This window comes from Gorilla gorilla, chromosome 12, assembly GCF_029281585.2.
Source record: "Gorilla gorilla gorilla isolate KB3781 chromosome 12, NHGRI_mGorGor1-v2.1_pri, whole genome shotgun sequence".
Taxonomy (NCBI): domain Eukaryota; kingdom Metazoa; phylum Chordata; class Mammalia; order Primates; family Hominidae; genus Gorilla; species Gorilla gorilla.
The window spans coordinates 71,499,134-71,516,744 of NC_073236.2; the positions used below are offsets into that span (position 1 = coordinate 71,499,134).

The 17,611-nt window shown below is 37.4% G+C and overlaps 1 protein-coding gene across 3 annotated transcripts in view; it reads left to right on the top strand.

The window, feature by feature from the left end:
- PPP3R1 (protein phosphatase 3 regulatory subunit B, alpha) overlaps positions 1-17,611 on the top strand; it is a 74,587-nt gene that overhangs the window by 3,805 nt on the left and 53,171 nt on the right. The window contains exon 2 of one of the 3 annotated variants that reach the window (XM_063695840.1): positions 9,430-9,490. The exons of the other annotated variants lie outside the window; for them this stretch is intronic. Within the exon in view, the coding sequence (XP_063551910.1) occupies positions 9,440-9,490 (51 nt within the window). The 5' untranslated portion in view covers positions 9,430-9,439. The remainder of the gene's footprint in view (positions 1-9,429; positions 9,491-17,611) is intronic. 3 annotated transcript variants of the gene reach the window in all.

Below are 17,611 nucleotides of genomic sequence, written 5' to 3' on the forward strand. Positions count from 1 at the left end.
GCAGAGTTGGAGGCATCTAGAAGAAGGCACTTTAAATCCTAAAGGGAGGAAGAGACAATGTACATTTGGAGCACTGATGGTTCCCGAACCAACAGCAACAGCATCATCTGGAAACTTGTCAGGCCCCACCCTGGAACAACTGAATCCAAAATTCTGGAGATGAGCCAAGCAGTCTTAAGTTTTATAGGTCTTCCAGGTGATTGTGATATAGGCTGAACTTTGAGAACCACTGTTTAGAGAATAGGAAGGAATGTGTAAAGTTTAGTCAAGTGTGTCTTAATGTACCTAGCACTAACTATATGCACTTAAGACATAATTGTTATCTACAAGGAAATTAATCAAGTAAGGTAAATAAGACAGTGATTATGCAGTGTGCTATGTGCTATTAACAGATTAAACATGGGATGCTGTAAGAGCACATGGCAGGGAAGAGGCTTAATCCACACTGGGGATGAATGTCACTTAAAGTTTCCTGGAAGAAATGGTGTCTGAACTGAGTCTTGAAAGGATGAGTGTTTAGCCAGTGAGGAAGGGCACACCACATAGAGAGCTTCTGTTTGAAGTCATGGAAGCATGAGATATACAAGCCATCCAGAGAACTACAGTGTTAGTTTAGCGTGGCTGGAGAGGAAGGGGGTAGTGTCTGGTGGATTGACACTAGATCATAGAGGGATTTGCATATTATGGAGTTAATCTTTTTTCTCCTAAAAGCAGTGGGAAGTTATTTTCAAGCAGGAGAATGACATTGTCTCATTTACTTTTTTAAAGAGACCATTCTGATGGCCGTGTGGATAATAGGATAGATGAATCTAGACATGAGGATTCAGAAATAATTATAGTAATTTATATGAGACAGAAGGATGTGAAAGAATACAGTAACAATGCAGATAGATAGTAGGGATCCTACAGGAGATACATTTAGGCAGTAGAAGAAAGAATTTGGTAACTATTGGATTATGGGGAAGAAAAGAGGTGGTGAATTCTGCTTTGGTTTCTGGCTTTGGATAATGCTATCCACCCAGCAAATATTTGTTGAGCACCTACTTGGTTAAGGTTAGGTTTTAGGAATACATGGGGAATACTGTTCCTGTCCTCGAGAAACTTCCAGTTTGCTGGCATGACTATTGTTTCATCTCTAGGCTTCTATTATTTGGTAATTAGTGCTTGGGATGCTATGTTGTAAGACTCCAATTTCAATAGGATAGAGTGCTGTGAAATATTAACAGTGCCTGCTACATACATATCATGGCCTAGGAGAAACAGAAAGAACTTGATAGCTTGGAGGTAGAAAGAGGCACATGTGTTTGAACAGTGATTCTCAAGAAGTGGATCCTGGACTAGCAGCATCAGTATCATTTGGGACCTTGTTAGAAATGCACATTCTCCTAGGAGATGTAGGAGAAGAAGGTTTTGGGGGAGTGATGAGAATTTTTATTTTTGCACATGCTGAATTTAAAGGAATCATGGGTGGGCTAGGCACAGTGGCTCATCCCTACAATCCAAGCACTTTGGAAGGCCGAGGCAGATGGATCTTGGGCTCAAGAGTTCCAGACCAGCCTGGGCAACATGGTGAAAGCCCATCTGTACAAAAATTAGGCGGGCACAGTGGCACACGCCTTTAGTTCCACTAAGGAGGCAGAGGTGGGAGGATGGCTTGAGCTTGGGAGGTGGAGGTTGTGGTGAGCCAAGATTGTGTGACTGCACTCCAGCCTGGGTGACAAAGCAAGACTGTTTTGGGGGGCGGGAGGTGGGCAGGGAATAGTAATCTTGGGTTATCTAGGTGATTATGGCCAACAGGTAATTGGCTACCTATATCTGGAGCTCATAAGACACATCTGGGGCTTGCATTAAAGATTTGAGCATTGTTTGTGCATTTATATTAGGTAGTAGTTGAAGCCGTGAAACTGGGTGAAATCCTGTGTAGAGAGAATATAAAATGAGATGTGAAGAGAGTGAACTCTAAAGATGGTGCGTGTAAAAAGGCAGGTAGAGGATGAGGAGCCTGTGAAGTTTGTCATTGAATAGCCAGAGAGATAGTTGGGAAATGAGCAGCATAGCATGATGCCAGATTGAAGGGAGTCTTAAAGAGGAAGGAGTCAGCAGTGAATAGATACTGCGGAGATCAAGAAAGAGAACTTAAAGATGTCTTTTGGAGATAACAGGAGAGTTTTGATGACTTGGTCAATAGTAGTTTGTTGTAATGGTGGCAAGGGAAGCCAGGAGGTGGTGAGACATTGAATTTAGATTGCTTTTTAAAGCTTTGAGTAGCAGAGAGGAAGAAAGCTAGAGAATTTAGTTTTGAGGAAGGATTTATCTTGGGGTTGAAAGAAAAAGTCAGAGCCGGGCACGGTGGCTCACTTCTGTAATCCCAGCACTTTGGGAGGCCGAGGCGGGCGGATCATGAGGTTGGGAGTTAGAGACCAGCCCGACCAATATGGTGAAACCCTGTCTCTACTAAAAATAAAAAATTAGCCGGGTTTGGTGACGTGTGCCTGTAATGCCAGCTACTTAGGAGGCTGAGGCAGGAGAATCACTTGAACCTGGGAGGCGGAGGTTGCAGGGAGCTGAGATTGTACCAGTGCACTCCAGCTTGGACGACAGAGCAAGACTCCGTCTCAAAAAAAAAAAAAAAAGAAAGAAAGAAAAAAGTCAGTAAAAAGGGAGAGATTATCTTTTGAATCTTTTCAAAGAGAAAAGACAGGATTATTGACAACTCAATGTCTCCAAGGAGGTAGAAGGGAGTTTATGACTCTCCTTAGACAAGAAGGGGAATTTTTCTCATCCTTTTAACATGAAAGAGAAGGAGAAAAAGATGAAAACTATTATGTAGGTCATATAAGAGTTTAGGCTGGAAAGGAAGTCATGTGTTAAGTTGTAAATGGTTTAACTGTTTGAGTTCAGTTTGGTCCCATTGGGGAACCATTGATTAATCTGGAAAGAAGATGCTGGGTGACTTGGAGAGGGTGGAAACTAGATGAGGTGAGTTCCACAAAGGAATACTGCTTTATAGTATTACAAGTATGAAGTTATAAGGATTTGAAAGCAAATAAAAATGGAGGCATTTTAAATGTAGAGTTGAAAAGAGTTAGAAACTGATGATGAGGAAACAGTCATGAAGGATGACCCAACCTAGTGATTAGATATAAAGATAGCACATTACAAATAAAACCAGGAAAGTAGGAGTGAGTTGCTGGTGAAAAGTAGTGTTAGAAGAAGGTGAGCTTGGTTTTAGATAATTTGATAGGCTTGAGACATTATACTGTAATTATTTAACAAATGTGATAATGTACTTGGAAAATAAACTGAATAATTTTTTTTTTCTTTTTGGAGACAGGATCTTGCTATTTTGCCCAGGCTGGAGTGCAGTGGTGCGATCTCAGCTTATTGCAGCCTCCACCTCCCAGGCTCAAGCCATCCTCCCACCTCAGCCTCCCAAGTAGCTGAGACTACAGGTGCACACCACTACACCCAGCTAATTTTTGTGGAGACAGGGTCTTGCCATGTTGCGCAGGCTGGTCTCAAACTCCTGAGCTCAAGCAGTCTGCCCACCTTAGCCTCCCAGAGTGCTGGGATTACAGGCGTGAACCACCAGGCCTGGCCTAGAAGTAGAATATTTGAGTCAGGGTAATAGCTGATTGGATAGTTGTAAAGATGAAGATTAAGAAAATACTGATGGAATGGTCATTAGAAGAATATTGATAATTTTTAAGACTAACTTCAGTCATGTCCTAGGTGACAAACATAAGATTGCAGGGGAATGTAAACTCTGTGAATGCAGAAGCCTTGTCTTTGTCTTTTCGTTCTTATATTCCAGATACTTGGTATATGGTAGATGTTAAGTACTATTTGAAGGAGTATGTGAAGTGGAATAAAGGAAAAGGTGCTTATCGGACATTGAAGGCAGTGAGTGTCAGTTTCTTTTTTTTTTTGAGACATTTATGAAAGAAAGACAAAGGATAATTAACTTCAGTGGTTTACAGTTGGAGTTTAAGTTCTTTTTTGGTAAGAGAAAGATGGGGATATTCTTGAGAATTAGAAAAGCCAGGAGAGGGAGCTGTAAGAGCGTGATTAATGGAATGAGCTCTAGAAAAGTTAGAAGAGGATAAAAGGAAAGGATAGACATTAAAAGAGAAAAAATCAGAGTGAAGAGAAATAGGCCATGGCAACAGATATGTTTTAATAATAGAGTTCATACCAGGTGGCCTAAATCATCTTAGTATCTCAGGATAATTTGAGGCAAGTTAATTTGCTGAGGTTGACATTGAGGCTGAGGGAACTGGGGTGGTTTTGAGGGGTGAGGGCTGTGGAAGAGGATTGTGTTATCCAGTTTGGGGAATTGTTAGGCAGTTAACAAGGTAATAAATAAATATAACTAAATGGTAGCTAGGACCTAGGAGAAGGCAGCAGTTGGTCAGTGACCTAGGAAATAAATCTAGAAAACGGGTTTTAACCAGAAAAGAGCTTAATACTTTGGCAGTCTTTGCTTTAGTAACTCAGATTTATTTGTTCTTCTGATCAATTTACATAGGTCTAAAAGGAATCATTTTTTGAGTTCAGCTTTTAAGGAAGGGGGAACATATTTTAGATCCGTATGTTAATTTTTTTCCCTAAAGTTCTAAAGACACTACATTAATGTAGTCACTTAAAAATTCAAATGATATTGAAAGATCTAAAATGGAAAGTAAGTCTTCCCTGGCCACCCCTCCCCCAATGTTAAGATTCTTGTTTATATATTCTTCGAAGAGTTTTTTGTGTGGGGTTTTTTTCCTTCCTTTTTTTTCCCGCCTGTGGCAACATATGGATTTTATTATAATTTAGTTCTTATTAAAAAGATTGATCGTAAAAGAGTTTTAATGATATGCTACTTATTACAAACTATGAGTAAACTCATAGTTTACTCATTACAATCAGTTTTAGTCCAAAGTTTTAATGGTATTTTAAATGTAAACAATGAGTCAGAAATAATTGATAAATCTAATTAGGTAGCAATTTTATAATGATAGAAGTTGTTACTTTAATGAGGGTCTGAACTATGACCATGTTCTTAAGAAATTACTCTGGGGAAAATAACATTTTACTAGAACTTTTTTTTGTACTTATTTCTACCTAATATCTTATTAAATATCACATGGATAACAAATTATTAAAAGAGAAAATAACTCCTGAAGTATAATGGATAAAGCGTCTTTTTTAACTCAAGCTTGATTGTTTAAAATTTATTCCTCATTTTTACCCTCCCAAGTAAGCCTTTTCTCCAGTAGCCCTCATCTATTCTTCCCTTTCTGAATTTTCTCCATAGACTCCATAATAAAGGAAACTCATGGTCAACATCTCCTCAGTGTTTGTGAATTGACAGTATAATTCTGACTAATTTATAGGTCTGGTGCAGGAATAACATTTTGATAAATGTATTCCTGGGTTTGTCTTTGGATTTTATAGTCTTGTACTATGAAATATTTAAAATGTTTGAAGATTTCTGTAGGAAATCTTTTGAAATTTAGCACTAATAATTTAAACAATTCATAGATTCCTATACTGTTCTTCCTCATAGAGTTTTGTTTTGTTTTTTAAATATTTCTTATAAGTAGTAAAAAGAGGGCCAAATTGGTAGCCCTGTTAGTATCCCCAAAAAACATTCCTGTAGATGAGATGTTACATTGACTTGTTTTTCTGGTGTTGGTAAAATCACTGGTGCGTTGACCAGCTCTTTTTGTAAAGAACGCAGAGTATTCATTTTTATTTTTATGTTAGAATTAGGTATGCATTTTAAAACCTAGTTACAATAGAATGAAGCATAGCAGCCTATAGAAAGGATGTTACCCTTGGCCCTTACTAGCACTATCCATTAGTATTTTATTTTTAATCTGTCTAGATTCAGGGATGATTTTCTTTCATATCCTCCTGAGTGTAATGCCATAAGCAAGCCCCTATTTTAGGCATGCAGTATGCTGGCATTGTCTAGTATTTTTTGTAAGGCAATCTTTAATAAAAATTGGAATCTCAGGAAAAACACGTGATAATGGGCAATAAGATAAATCTGTACTTATATATTTGTTCATGGTGCACCTATATTCCCTAACAAATAGAATTTCATGAATTATAAACTAACTTATACTCTTTCTCAAGTAAAGAGTGAACTTATAAACAGAGGAATACTTCAGCTGTATGTTGCTGTCTGGTAGTCACGCTGCTTTTACCTTGCTTCTGGACTGTTAACGTCTGTTCATACATTTCTTGTTTTTCTTTTTCTTTTCTTTTTTTTTTTTTTAGATGGCGTCTTGCTCTGTTGTCCAGGCTAGAGTGCACTGGTGCAATCTTGGCTCACCGCAACCTCAGCCTCCTGGGTTCAAGCGATTCCCCTGCCTCAGCTTTCGAGTAGCTGTGATTGCGGGTGCGCACCACCACGCCCAGCTAATTTTTGTATTTTTAGTAGAGACAGGGTTTCACCATGTTGATCAGGCTAGTCTCAAACTCCTGACCTCATGATCCGCCTGCTTCAGCCTCCCAAATTGCTGGGATTACACGCGTGAGCCACCGCGCCTGGTGCATTTCTTGTTTTTCAGTCCACCACAGTTCAGTGATGTTTAATTCAGTAGACACTAGCTGTATGTGGTTTTTTAAATTTTAAAGTTAATTAAAGTTAAGTAAAAGTGTAAATTCAGTTCTTCATTCATAATATCTATGAGTACACAATAACTACATGTAGGTAGTGGCTACTGTGTTAGTGTAGATAAAGAATGTATCCATTGTGGCAGAAATTTCCATTAGATACTGCTTGTCTACAATGATTTTGCACCTGCCTGTCAATGAAACTTACATTGGCAGTAATCTTTTTTTTTTTTTTTTTTTTTTGAGATGGAGTCTTACTCTGTGGGCCAGGCTGGAGTACAGTGGTGCAATCTCGGTTCACTGCAACCTCCGCCTTCCATGTTCAAGTGATTCTCCTGCTTCAGCCTCCTGAGTAGCTGGGATTACAGGCATGTGCCACTGTGCCTGGCTAATTTTTGTATTTTTAGTAGAGATGGGATTTCACCATGTTGGTCAGGTTGGCCAGCTCCTGACCTCGTGATCCGCCCACCTTGGCCTCCCAAAGTGCTGGGATTATAGGCCTGAGCCACCGTGCCCGGCCACATTGTCAGTAATCTTCTAATTACCAGCATGAGATTTGGAGTTGGGAAGATCTGAATTTAGATTCTGGCTCTGCCATTTATTAGCAATGTGACGTTGAACAAATATCATAAGCTCTCTAGACCTTATTTAGTGCAGTACATATGTATATAAAGTGGGGATAACAACACCTTAAATTGTGACATATACAGTTGGCCTTCCATGCCCATGAGTTCTGGATCCATGGATTGAAAATACTTGGGAAAATAAAAATAAAAAATAACAATGAAAAATAATACAAATAAAAATTTAGTATAAATACTATGTACATTGTATTAGATATTGCAAGTAATCCAGAGGTGATTTAAAGTATACAGGAGGATGTGTGCATAGGTTACATTCAAATACTATGCCATTTTATATCAGGGACTTGAGCATCTGTGGAGTTTGGTTTCTAAGAGGTGGGGGTGGGGAAATGGGACCAGTTCCCAGTGGATACTGAGGGACCACTGTAGAGCGTCTAGAGATCCCATAGGTATTCATTAAATGCATTTGGTTTAACATTTTTCTTCTTTGTAATGTTGGACCTTGTCGGGAACTCTTGAAATTCTCTTTTGGCTTCTGTGACCTTTTCTACTATTGCTAGTTGCTATTTCTACCTCTCTGACCATTTTTAGTCTGTTTCCAGCCTTTGATGTAGGTTTGGTCCAAGACTCTCTCAAATATGATTGTATTACTTTCCCGTTTAAAATTCCGGCATTGCAAGACTGAAATCTTCAACATAGCCTATAAGACTCCATGAATTCTGCATCTGCTTGCTTCTTTCCCTTCCACCATGTTCTTACTTGTTTTCTGTGCTCTAGCCACTTGGCCTTGTGTCATTCACCCAGTATCGTTTGCTATGTTTATTCCACCATCCGAACCTTTGCATATGCTACTGGAATGCCTCAAAAGTCCCTCAGTTAACTAAGGGGGAGCCACACACTCCCAGAGCAGGTCAGGTCATGTTCTATGTTACACTCTTTTAGTACCTTTAATGTTTCCTTTGTAGCACATAATTGATTAGTTTTGAGGTGTTTGGTCGCTTTCTGTCTCCCCATGATTTAATGTGAACTCTGTGAGAATGGGCATCTTGTCTGTCTTGTTTTTCATCTGTTAAAAGGAAAAAATCTTCATACAAGTTCAATTTAGCAGAGTTTGAGAAAGAAAACTCTGCGTATGGGATAGCTCTCAGAATCAGAACAGATTTAAGAACTCCAACAAGCAACATGGTCTAGTAGTATTTATAGGTAGGAAATAGACGTGAAGTATAAGACAGAAGTGAGGTACAGAGCTTAATTGGTTACAGGTCATTTGTCTTATTTGAGTCATTGGTTGCCTGCGATTGACTGAAGCTCAGCTGCTGTAATTGGCTGAGACTCAGATGTGTTAAAAAATTACAAATGCTCCTTGACTTACGTTGGGGTTACGTCCCGATAAACCCATTGTAAGTTGAAAATGCATTGAATACACCTAATGTACATCTTAGTCTAGCCTACCTTAAATGTGCTTAGAACACTTACATTAGCCTACAGTTGGTAAAATAGATAACACAAAGCCTGTTTTGTAATACTTACATAATTTATTGAAAACTGTACTGAAAGTGAAAAACAGTGGTTTTATGGGTACCATCGTAAAGTTGAAAATCAACCGCTTTAAGTTAGCGACCATCTGTGTACTCTTAGGTTTTCATTTGGTTCACTGAGCTAGGCTGTGATTATGTAGGGACTCAAATGCAGAGGCATCCTGAGGCCAAATTTAGGCTAATTTAACAACTTTTATATACCGCCGCTGCCAGCATAGGACCCTACACATTATAGAAATTCAGTAAATATTTCTTGAGTGAATGCACAAATTCCTTGTTTTTTCCCCCCACCCCAAAGTTTCATCTATTTCTTGTGTACTGATGGTTCATTCGTATTTTTCAGCCCGCATCGTTCTCTTCTCCAGTCCATAGTTCTGCTTACTGGATACTATTTAAATAAGGTTGTTTCTAAGACACCTCAAACTCAACTAAATGTAACCAAAACCACATTCATTTATATTCATGTTGATGCTTCATTATTCTCTGTTTTTTTCTTAATGGAAACAGTGTCTATCCATGCACTTTTACCTGGAAACCTTGTACAGTCATACTTTTTTACTCTCTTCACTACTAAGTCTTAAGGCAGTTTTCAGTGGCACTTCATATATTGTTTATTTCTGTAACACAAATTGACTTATATTCTGTCAGTAAAGAGGGAAACATAATATTCCCAGCATATTTATGTTTTGTGTCACCAGGTGGTGGTAGATGAATTCAAAATATAGGAACACAGCTGAGAGCAGCAAGCTACAGAATACGGTACTGTATACTCTCCGTTTAGTTCACATCCTTCCTCTTGACTCATATTGGCTATTTATCTGTGTTGGAACAATTTATTGCACAACTCTTCTAGATCTTTATGCATTTTTCCTTGTTTTAATAACTTTGCTTCAAATAATCCTTACACCTTTTTCTGTTACTTTCGTCTGTACCGTTAAAAGTATTTTATTATATTTATTATTCAGCACATCTTTGTTAATATTTTTATTAGGATTTGTATTGTTTTTGTAGTACTGTGGTTACAGAGTTGCATAGGTTTTAAGTGTCTGTTCCGGACTGAATTTTCCTTAAGCCATGTTATTTTTAATGGGTGGTTTTAAGAACACGAGGTTTTTTTCAGGGACATAAATATCATGTTATATAGCAAACGTGTCTTTTCATTTAGATCCCCCAAATGCCACTTGAATCTGCTACTTCTTCATCCCCATTGCCATTGACATCATTGTGCTACCATTTATTTGTCAGGTGGGCTATTTTGATAGCCCACATAATACTTTTTTCTTTTTGCCTGTGATTTCTTCCTTCATTCTGCCTTACCTATTGCCATGAGAGTTTTTCTTTGGATGAGGAAATCTTATGTCAATGCTTTCATTTGAAAGTCAAGGCTACGTCTTCGAGAATTAAAAATCTAAACTGTTTTGCATGACAGTCAGGCTCTGACCCTTATTTCTAGCCATCCTTATGCTGTAACTGGTTCAAACTGCTGCTTTCTCAGATTCCTTATCCTTTTTCACTTATTGATGCCTTTGTACTCTTTCTTCTGTTGGCAATGTCTCTCCCGTTTTTCTGTCTGGCAAACGTCAAGATCCACAGTGGCATTCTGTGAAAATGTTCCCAACTCTCCAAGGCAGTTAATGGCCATTTGTAAGTAACTTTCACTGTAGTACATTCCATATTTCATTATGTTTAATTGCCTGCCCTCCTAAGCTGTTGGCTCCTCGAGAGGGCGGTGGATGCATTTTTTTTTTCATCTTTGTAAATCTAATCCCTGTTGTGGTGGTATCTGTCACTTAATGCAGAGGTGCAATGGAGCTAAGTTATATTAGTCGTCTAGGACTAGGGGGACCTTTGCAAGTCCTGTGGATAAATGTTTAGAAAACCCCCAGTGTGTTAGGCACAAATAGGAGAGCTACCAGAAAGGAAACTGCTATTGATTGTAAAAGAGAGCTTCTTTTATGCTTCAAAATTCTTGTTACATATCTGAGTAGAGACTTATATGTCAGGTTGTTACTTTCAATAAGTAAACATTTTCATAAATAAAGGAAACTCAAAATTTATGAACATTGTTTACCTTTGTTTACCTAAGCTGATTTATTGTAACCTTTTTTTGTTGCTGTTCTGGAGATTCTAGAACAGCTAATAAAGTGTTAGTGCAAGTCTACATCTTTGATATCCTTCACTTAGCAAACATTTAATGTTCACTTACTAGATATATCAAACATAGTTTCAGGTATAAAGATGAATGAAAAAAAGATACAGCCCCAGAAACTGTGGAGGGAAATATTATAGTAAGTGCTTCAGTAGCGCTACTATGAAGTGCTAGATTTCTTCTGGCTACTCTGCTTGTCCAGTTTGAACTTAACATGTAGCAGCTGTTTTGGTATTTTATTATTCATTCTTGTCACATTACTCATGGAGTTGTATAATGTCAAGTAATTGTTCAAGTGCTGAAAGAATACTATAATTTTGTTGTTGATTACATTGCTTATCAGTAAATTTAATTTTATATTATGAGAAGTAACATGATATGGTAGAGCAAGATTAGGCTATGGAATTGGAAGGCCTGTTTTGGAGTACTCTAAATTAAAAAAAAGTTATATTTGTAAAATAACCACAAGATTGCCCGATTCACAGTTCTTCTGAGTATTGGTGTAGGTAATTATTTAAGATGTTTGATAAATTGTAAAATGCTTTTTACATTTTTTAAAGAATCAATTGAACTACTGGAAACCAGTATGTAGTATTCTTGGCAGGTCTAGGTTTCATAATCCTAATTTCTTTGCAGCCCACTATTCAGAAATGTAGTGATTAACAAAGTCAAGAATGTATCAGGGTATTTTTGGCTACAAGTAACAATACCTAACTAAAAGTGACTTAAATAATAAGCAGTTTGTTATTTCACAGAATGAGAAGCTCAGAGCCAGAGAGTTACAGGGTTGGTTCAGCAGTTCAGTTTCATCAAGAACATAAGACTTGCTTACTTTAAAGCTCCTCTGAATGTCAGCAGAGGGCTGCCCCAATTTTAGATACCAACATCTGGCCGAAGAAGAGCAGGGAATGCTTCTTTAAGTACTTATTAGGGAGCAAAACTTTCTTAAAAGTCTCATAGGAGGTTTTTCCTTAGGTCTCATTGTATCTCAATAGCTCTTGCATACTAGAAAAAGGCCACATTCCTTACTCTGGCATTTAAGTTTTTATAACCTGGCCCTAGGTTACTTTCCATCACCAGAGTCTAGGCCATATGATAGTAAAAACAACCTCATCAGTATTTTATTAGGTACTCTGAATAATGGTCCCAGATTACTGATGGGATCTTAAATAGTAAAAGCTATATCTGGCTTCTGATGTTATACTGACCTCTTCCCTCACCAGTACATAGCTATCCCCTCATGTTGTCATTCTCCTCACCAAAAATTTTGTCTAGTTACTGTAACCAAAATTCTACTTCCTCTCTGAAGGTTATCGTCTCCCCGAAGCTCTTTCAAGTGGAGCATAGCTGTTCATTTTAGGTTAGGGGTAATTAGGAGTTGTTGGCATTGTTTTAGATCATGAGTTGGAAAACTCTTTCTGCAAAGGACCAGATAATAAATATTTGAGGCTTGGGAGCCAGTCTGTTGCACCATTTCAACTCTGCCATTGTAGTGTGAAGCAGCTATAGACAGTACATAAATGAATTAGCGTGGCAGTATGCCAGTAAAACTTTACAAACGCAGGTTCACAGTTTCTTAATATATATGATACCAAAACCACAAGCAATGAAAGAAAAAAAGATAAATTGTATATCATCAAAATTAACAAATCTAAGCTTCAAAAGACAAGAAAATAAGACAATTCTCAGAAAGGGGGAGTTTCTCAAAATCGTTATCTGATAAGAAACTTCTATTCAGGATATATAAACAATTCTTATAACTCAGCAATAAAAAGACAACTCAATTTAAAAGTGGGCAAAGGTTCTGAGTAGATATTTCTCCAGAGAAGATATGAAGATGTCAGTAGTGCATGCAAAGATGCTCAACATCATTAGTCATTAGAGAATTGCAAATCAAAATGTCGAGATAACACTTCACACCCACTAGGATTGTTATAATCAAAAAAGACTGATAAGTGTTGTCAAGGATGTGGAGAAACTGGAACCCTCAAACCTTGCTGGTGGGAATGTAAATGTTTATAACTGCGTTAGAAAATAATTCCTCAAAATGTCAAACATAGAGTTACCATATGACCTAGTAATTCCATTCCTGGGTATATACCTAAAAGAAATGAAACATGTGAAATGAAGTGAAAAACTTGGACATGAATATTCATAATAACATTATTCATAATGGCCAAAAATGGAAACAGTCCAAATGTTTATTAACTGATGAATAGATAAATATGGTATGTTCATACGAATGAAATGTTCATTAGTAAAAAGAAGTGTGTTGATACTTGTTACAACACATTAGATTAACCTTGAAAATACTCGACTAAGTAGCCAGTCATACAGGATCATATATTGTATAATTTCATTTGTATTTAATATCCAGAATAGGCAAATACGTAGAGCCAGAAAGTGGATTTGTGATTACTTAGGGCTGGCCTGAGGGGGAGTTGGGGAATGACTGCCAGTAGATACAGGCTTTTGGGGGTAATAAATATGCTCTAAATTTGATTGTGGTGATGGCTGCACAATGGTATGAATGTACTAAAACCATTGAGTTGTATACTTTAGATGGATGGTTTGTATGGTATATAAATTATATTTCAATAAAGCGGTAATAAAACAAAACAGGTGGTAGGCTTATTGACCAGCAAGCCAAAGCTTGCTGACCCATAATAGATTATTCTTCATTTTCCTGCTAAGCCATTTCTTTATCTGTTCTCATTGCTAACTCAAATCTTTCTCGTTACTTAATTTTTCATCAAAATTTAAGTACTTGTCTCACATTTTCCCTCTGTGTTCCACCATCAGGTTACATCTTTATGGACATTCTAGCCTTAGTGTTTGTTGACCACCTCCATTTTACTAACCTTTAGTTTTCTCTCTGCTTCAGCTATTTCCTATGGCCATAGTCAATATGGTATCTTATCATTACCTGAACTGTCCCATTGTCAGGACTTTTTTTCCTGTTTTGAGATTACTTTCTCAATTATAATTATTGAAAATGCCATACATATATCATTTTCTGGTTTTTGAGGGGGTTATTATGTATGTTTTTAAATTAGAAAGTAGTACCAAATTATTGTTGCTACCTGCAGGAAATTGTTGGAAAGTTTCCATGTAATAGTATTTCACGTTTTTCATCCATTTACTCCTCAGCTGTCTTCACCTGACACCCTCTCACTGTCATGTTTCTGCGATTGTGACTGCTGTTTTAGATATATGGAAGACATTTAAAATTGCTATGCCAGTGTGAGTTGGCAGTAACAAGCCACTTTAAGTGTTCTAAGATGAGAAGAAAATGGCTGTAATAACTTCTTGCTCCTCTTGTGTAATACAGAATGGCTGCGGCTTTATGATATGTTGGTAAGAATGTTATGGGATTTACATTAGCTTGAGTTCAAATTTGGTCTCTACCACTACCAGCTGCGTGACCTTATGCAAGCTGCTTAAGCTTCTTTTTTTTTTTTTTTTTTTGAGACGGAGTCTCACTCTGTTCCCCAGGCTGGAGTGCAGTGGCACAATCTCGGCTCACTGCAAGTTCCGCCTCCCAGGTTCACGCCATTCTCCTGCCTTAGCCTCCCGAGTAGCTGGGACTACAGGTGTCTACCACCATGCCTGACTAATTTTTTGTATTTTTAGTAGAGACGGGGTTTCACCGTGTTAGCCAGGATGGTCTTGATCTCCTGGCCTCGTGATCTGCCCGCCTCGGCCTCCCAAAGTGCTGGGATTACAGGCGTGAGCCACCGTGCCCGGCCTTAAGCTTCTTTATAACCTCTATTTACCCAGGGGATTGTTTGGGAGGATAAATGAGATAATGTATGTAAAGTCTCTAATAGGGTGCTCAGCATGTAAATGTTATTTCTCTTTTTTTTTTGTATTCAGTAAATGTTAACTTTCTTTTTTCCATCCCTGTTTATAGTCACAGAGTTAACTTTTAACTTTTAAGGATTACTTTCTAGATCCAGTAGTTTCTACCTACAAAAAAAATTTTGAAACTTGATAAAGCAACATTTATTCTACGTTCAGTTTGAAAAAAGTCATTGAAATGTAAATTAGTTTATCTGAGGTATCTGAAGGATTTTAGAACCTCAAGAATAGTAGAAAAGAAATTCCATGGTTAGAAGAAAACCAGAAGAAAAAAAGCTATCAGATTTTTTTTGTTTGTAGACTTAAAAAAAAAAATTACTGCGATTTGGGAAATACACCTTTGGGAGTGAGGTGTTAATTTTGAATATTTGGATTTATTAATTGATTGCTTACAGTGTACTAAGCAGTTTGTTAAATATTATTTTTACCTTTTTGGACATAATACTCAGTATTTTGAGAATTTGCCTAAATGTTGGAAGTCTCATTCCTAGAAAAATTGAGGTTGGCACGCAGAGGAAGATCCACTTGCAAGTGAACTGTATCTGAAGCTAAAACTCCAGTTGTTCTGGAGTCAATATATTTTCCCAAAGAAATAAAAGGGATTTACTTAATAATTACTTACAAAAGCATATTTAATGATAATTCAAAGATATTTATTATTTTCTCTGTATCATGAACTGAAGAGTAAACAAAACATGCAAGTGCTTTGCTGTCATGGAGCTTAAAGTATAGTGAGTTAATGAGAAACCGATGCCATGTGTGGAAACATCTCTTTGCATTTAATTTAGGTCTTAATTAAGATAGAATCTTGTCTCATTCGTAGCCAAAGTAATTGTGTGGTAACTGAGAAAATATTTTTCTACGAGAGAGACTCAGAATAATGTGGTCTGCTTTTGTGTGAATAAGAAATAAGAAAGAAAGAATAAGTAAATAAGAAAGTGTTTGTGATTATATATTATAGTAGATTATAGCAGATAGTAGCCTGGCTAGGATATCTTTGTGATATGTATTACAGGATAATATAGATTATTATAGAAATATAATAGAGACCAGGTGTGGTGGCTCAAGCCTGTAATCCCAGCATTTTGGGAGGCTAAGGGGGGTGGATCACCTGAGATCAAGTGTTGGAGACCAGCATGGCCAATATGGCAAAACCTCATCTCTATTGAAAATACAAAAATTAGCTGGGCAAAGTGGTGCATGCCTGTAATCCCAGCTACTCGAGAGGCTGAGGCAGGAGAATTGCTTGAACCTGTGAGGTGGAGATTGCAGTGAGCTGAGATCGTGCCACTGCACTCCAGCCTGGGTGACAGAGCAAGACTCTGTCTCAAAAACAACAACAACAACAACAACAAAAACACTGTAATAGAATATTAGGACAAATAGAGTAGATCCATAGTCTACTGGTTCTGTCGCTGTATGGGTTTTCTTTTTCTTTGATACATTTCTCTTTCAGTTCTTTACATGTTGATACTCCCTAATGGCAAAATCTAAATAACATTTTTTTTTTTTTTTTTTGAGACAAAGTCTCACTCTGTTGCCCAGGCTGGAGTGCAGTGGTGTGATCTTGGCTCACTGCAACCTCCACCTCCCAGGTTCGAGTGATTCTCCTGTGTCAGCCTCCCGAGTGGCTGGGGTTACAGATGCTTGCCATCACGCCTGGCTAATTTTTGTGTGTGTATATATATATATACACATATATATATACACATATACACACACACACACATATATATACACACATATATATGTATATATGTATGTATATATATACATATATATGTATATATACACATATATGTGTGTGTGTGTGTGTGTGTGTATATATATATATATATTTTTTTTTTAGTAGATACGGGTATTCCCATGTTGTCCTGGCTGGTCTTGAACTCCTGACCTCAGGTGATCTGCCCGCCTTGGCCTCCCAAAGTGCTGGGATTACAGGCATGAGCCACGGCGCCCAGCCTAAATAAGATCTTAAGATTAGATTGGCAGTTTTCAGAGTCGTTCATGGATACTTGGGGATCCCCAGGACACTTTCTAGGGAGCACATGAGGTCAAAATTGTTTTCATAATAACACTAAAACATTACCTGTCTTGACTGTGTTTATATTTATACTGATGGTGCAAAAGCAATCATTAGTAAAACTTAATGGTACCTTAGCATGAATCAAAACAGAAGCACCCTACTTTACTAGAAGTTGTGTTCTTTGTTACTGTGTACTTGCAGTTTTAAAAAACACCACTTTTGCTTAAGAATATCACTGATAAAGCAATATTTTGTTAAATCTCAACCAATAACTACACATATTTTAAATATTCTCCATGATAAAATGATGAAAGTGTAAAGCACCACTTGTACATGTGAAATTGTAATAGTAGTTTTGAGGAAAAACAAGCACTTGTGTGATTTGTAAGCTGAACTAGCTGCTTTTTTTTCATAGAATACCAAAACTACTAGCGAGAACAACTGATAAAGTCTATTATTCACACTTGAGTATATGGCACACATTTTCTCAAAAATGAACAAGCTTGTGTCACTCAAAGAAAAAACTGACGTACATGAAACAGGAAAAAAAAAAGAAAACTTCAGCAAAGAAATAGAAGACATAAAGAAAGACCAAATAGTAATTTTAGAACTGAAAAATATAATAACCAATACAGTAGCCCAGTGAGTAGGCTTAATAGCAAATAGAGCAGACTGAGGAAAGATCAGTGAACTAGCAGGCAGAAGTAGTTACCCAGTCTGAGCAACAGTAAACAGACTGAAAAAAAAAAATGTGCAGAGCCTCAGGGAACCGTGAGTCTATAAAAAGATTTAACACTTGTGTCGTTAGAGTCACAGAAGGAGAGGAAGAGAGAGGGCAGGA